This window comes from Drosophila tropicalis, unplaced genomic scaffold (genome assembly GCF_018151085.1).
Source record: "Drosophila tropicalis isolate 14030-0801.00 unplaced genomic scaffold, ASM1815108v1 contig_696, whole genome shotgun sequence".
Lineage (NCBI taxonomy): Eukaryota > Metazoa > Arthropoda > Insecta > Diptera > Drosophilidae > Drosophila > Drosophila tropicalis.
In genome coordinates this window covers 603,259-608,113 of record NW_027173178.1, presented here as the reverse complement: position 1 = coordinate 608,113, position 4,855 = coordinate 603,259, and the positions used below count along the sequence as shown (strand labels likewise).

At 39.8% G+C, this 4,855-nt stretch overlaps 1 protein-coding gene across 1 annotated transcript; it reads right to left on the bottom strand.

Moving 5' to 3' along the window:
- Positions 1-1,046: 1,046 nt before the first annotated feature.
- Positions 1,047-1,646, bottom strand: LOC137579529 (uncharacterized). The gene has a single exon (XM_068293311.1). It carries the CDS (start codon positions 1,644-1,646, stop codon positions 1,047-1,049), a length of 600 nt encoding a protein of 199 aa, XP_068149412.1.
- Positions 1,647-4,855: the final 3,209 nt, after the last annotated feature.

The window sequence follows — 4,855 nt, the reverse complement described above, 5'->3', positions numbered from 1 at the left end:
CACAATGTTCGCGAATTAACGACAGATTCTGCTCAAAGGTGAGGATGTTGGTTCCTATTACTCGTCGCAAATGCAGCTTAACCGAGCATACTGCCGACTCCCACTTACCACCCCCGTGTGGTGAATATGGGGGAATAAAATTCCATTTAATACCTTGATCCTTGTGCTCGCGTAAAGCGAGAAGCTGTAACATTTCATCTAGTGCGCGTTTTGCGTTAACAAACCATTATTGCTATACATTTGGGAGCATTTCCCACGACGAGCCATAAAACGTTTTAATGCCGCCAAAAATGTGTCTGTGGTGAGATCAGTGGCCAGCTCCAGATGAAAAGCTGAAGTAACCATACATACAAACAGGCAAATGTAGCCCTTTTCCTTCCTAGTGTTTCGTTCCTTATGAACTTTTAGCAAAATAGGTCCAGCATAATCGCATCCAGTACGCTCAAATGAAAAGGCTTGTCGCACTCGAACAGCCGGCAAATTGGCCATAAACTGATGTGCTGTGTGATGGCGCTGTCTAAAACAGTTTAAACACTCATATGTGATACGTCGAATATGATTTCGTGCGACAATGATCCAATATTTCTGTCGAGTTATTACAAACATTGCTGAAACTACTGGATGCTTGGCATCTGCAGGCAATCGCGATCTTTCCAAACGTCCACCCAAACGTATAATTCCATCTTCATCAACGAAGGGAGATAGTTGATCGTCGCTCCGAAGACTGCTTCGTTGAATTGATTTTGTGCCTGTCGTAGGCAAAACTTCCTTGCTCTGGTGATTTCCTCGAACTTTAGAGGCCCTGAATATTCAGACTTGCTTGTTTTGATTCGATGGACAAAGCGGAGTTGATGCGAAAGCCATGACAAAACGATTGTAGAATCGGTCCATGCGTGTATCTTAACATCCTTCTGGCGCAGACCAGACCTTACTGCTTGGAACAAACGAGCTAATAGTAGAGCGCCGCAAAGTTCCAATCGTGGCAACGACTTCTTCTGGTGAAACTTTTCTTTTAGCTGCATTGCGTGACACTCCGATGCTTCCATCTAAGTGTCCGAGTCCCTATCCAAATTAAGCAGCCATAATTCTTGAAGCAGAATTTTAAATTTGATCACCGCTGGCGCCAAAATTCCGAGTGGGTCAAAGATGCGTGCCGTTTCAGACGGTACTTGTCGCTTCGTACAAGTCATGTGTTCCAATAATGAAACCTTATATGTTAGGACGTCTCCAGGATGCCAATGCAGCCCAAGCACCTTTGCTGCCATCTTTGAGAAATCAATTTCATTTCCCGCGTTGCTGGCAATTCGTTTACTATTCGAGACCCATTTGCTTAACTCCAATTGTGCCCGTGCCAAAAGGAGTACCAGCTTTTCCTTAATGTGGAGCAGTTCCTGTTCATTCATGGCTCCTGTCAGTACGTCATCGACGTAGAAATCATCCAAAAGTACCCTAGCAGCTCTTGGAAACTCGTATTCGTGATAAGCTACCAGTTGTTCCAGCATTCTGACTGCCAGAAACGGTGCACCTGCCGTGCCATAGGTAACTGTGGTCAACTTGTCATGCTTCAATAGTTCCTCAGGGTCCTCTCTCCAAAGGATTCGTTGAAAATCCTGATGTTCAGGGGTTACCGAAATCTGTCTAAACATTTTGACGATGTCCGCAGAAAATACGAATCTGTACATTTGAAAACGGAGACAAACGTTAAAAAGGTTGCGTTGTATGCATGGGCCAATGTGAAGTGCGTCGTTAAGAGATTGTCCATCCCAATCTTGAAATGATCCGTCGAACACCACCCGCAACTTGGCAACTATGACTGGATGGTGTGGCAAACAGAATGACATCTTGCATACGTTTGTAACTTCATCTGCAACTACTTCCTTCATGTGACCCAGCTGGATATACTCCCATCTTCAAATTTCATAGTCAAAAAACTACATGAGGAAATCGGTTTTTACCAAATTTGATGTCGGTAGCTGTCATAGTTTTTCCCCGGCGGCGGAAAGGGGCGTGGCAAAAAGTTTATACAACTACTTTCTGCGCGCTAACTAAACGAGAAAACGGGGCGTGGCCAAAATTCCAATTAACTCTATTTACATACTACTCTAGCTCTTATAGTCTCCGAGATCTGCGTGTTTATTCGGACGGACGGACGGACGGACAGACGGACATGGCTAGATCGACTCGGCTGTTGATCCTGATCAAGAATATATATACTTTATAGGGTCGGAGAAGCTTCCTTCTGCCTGTTACAAACATTTTGGCGACTTTAATGAACCATTTCACCCTATGGGTGTATGGAATAAAAAGAGACAAAATGGCTGTAGAACTCACCTAAGCCCACCTCAATCAAGCACTGTCTTTATTAAGACAGGTGTCAAACTATGATGGAGCACCAGAGAATCTGACGTCATTCATAAGGAGTGATTTCAATATGCACTTATATCCAATCCATGTTATAAGGCAACATAACATATTGTTCAGTGCAATCGAGATGCAGCTCACTGGAGAGGCACAACGGCTCTCACAAATTGGACAAGCCTTCTTCGACGCCTCTACAACACCAGCTATACAGGAAACCTTCGTAAGTTTGTAACAGAATTAGAGGACAAGTCCTATATTATTACAAACAAACTAAGTCTAGAAAACGATGCAAATAACACCATTCTTTATAAAAAAACAATCCGATACAACACAAAACCAAAAACTTTTCCAAGAATTTCAACAAAAATTAAGTATTGACAGGGCTCAAAATCCAATAAATTATCAACAGCAAAATAATTATCCAAAAAATAATGTAGCAAACCAGCCTACAAAAAGGCGAAGAGAAAGTAATAGTGGAATTAGCAAAATGGACACATCCGAAAATTTTCATCAGAATGCCTCGGATCAATCGGAAGAAGAGATAGGGACAAGTCCTTCATCAGAATAATGATGAACAATAAACCTTTGAGAAAACAAGATTTAATTATATATAGATGCCTATCGTTTCGTTCCCAGTGCCTACTAGCACATAAATGACATAAATTTTGTGTACTTCGGAGCGAGAATACAAAGGTGGAGTTGTGGTTAGGTTTAAAAGTCTCACTATAGAGAAAATTTGAATTGAATTTTTAAATTAATTAAGGGGTTACGCCACCCCTGAAGTCCAAAAAACAGGTGAAAAAAGACATTTTTCTGGCCGGCCAGTATACAATGTAGGAAAAAACTTTTACTTTCACCCGTAAAGGTCAAATAACTGATATTTTAAGTCATTTTCTGTTTGTCAAATAATATATTTGTTATGTATATTCTATTTTATAATTAATATATTATGTTTGTATAGCATCTATTTAACATTGGAATGAAACAAATGTCAAATGTGGAAACGGGGAAAGTTAATGAAATGAAAACAAGTAAAAAACCAGAGGGCCGGAGCTAACTTCGACCGCGTCAAAGATTGTATACCCTTGCAACTCTTTTGGTAACTCTTTCCTTATCTATTAGCCATCAATGTAAAAGAACGTTTTATCTAATGTTTGCGAAATAATGGCCTGAAATCATAGCATAGGAAATAACGAAGATATTGATCAAAGTCACTGTTTTCGACCGATCGTTCCTATGGGAGCTATATGATATAGTCACCCGATCTTTATCAAATTCGTCGCAGATATTAACAGATATATCAAACTAACAAATGTTTAATTTGAAAGCAATCGCGGTAAAAGTCGTTCCTATGGGAGCTATACGATATAGTCATCCGATCTTTATTAAATTTGGCACAGTCGTTTATAGGCGTAATAAACTCTAATATTAAGTTTCACGATAATAGCACAGAAAATAACACCAACATATTACGGACACGTGACCAACATAGCGGAAATCGTACCTAACCAAGAGACTATATATGGAAAGAAAAATTGGAAATCCATTTTTGTGAGTTTGGCTGTACTAGGGAGAACATAAAGAAAGCAACACTGCTAAAATCAATTGGAGCTGCAGCCTACAATGTACTACATAGTTTGTGCAGTCCAGAGACACCGGCACATTAGTCCCCGTCTGTCATCATATTTTCTGAACGAAAACAATTTAATTCGTGGCTGAATGGAGTAAAATAACTAGCATTGCAATGTCAGTTTGGAACACACTAGGATGCATTTGTTCTTGATACATTTGTCATTGGCTTACCAACTCACATATTTGAGAGAATTTGCGAAGAAAATGACAATTTACAGTTGGATATGGCGTTAAGAAAAGCTATGATCATTGAAACAAAAACAGCGGCAAAAAGAAAAGACAACATAGTTAATTATCTGGATCGCTCGTCTACATATGGTCATAGGAGAAGTCAACAACCAAAGAATTATGGCAGGAAAGAAAACTGGAAACACAATGAAGCGGAGAACAAAGGCAAAAGAGATGTTGAAGAGCACCACAAGTGAGGCAAAGTCTACCAGAGAGGTGAAATCATGATTCTAATGATTGCAAGTACAAGCACTGCAAGTGTCATTTGTGTGGAAAAACGGGACACTTATCATCAGTAAGTCAACAAGAATAGTAAATTATGTATCTAAGTTCGATAATTCTGATAAGGAAAATAAACTTATCAAGAAATAAATGTTGTCGCGACTCTCGTTCTGTCGCCTCTTTTGGACATTCCTTGGAGCCATTCACATGCTGCCATAAATCATTTTCGTATCATAGTTCTCCGCTTTTACCGGTTCTACTATTATGAGTGCAGTTGCTATATTGCACAGCTTTTGCATCTACTTGTTGTCTTTTAAATTAAACGAATGGGTCTAGGCCCATAAGATTGCAAGAATTGTTATTCATAAAAATGTTATCGGGTAAGGCCAATCTATTCAATTATAAACAACAC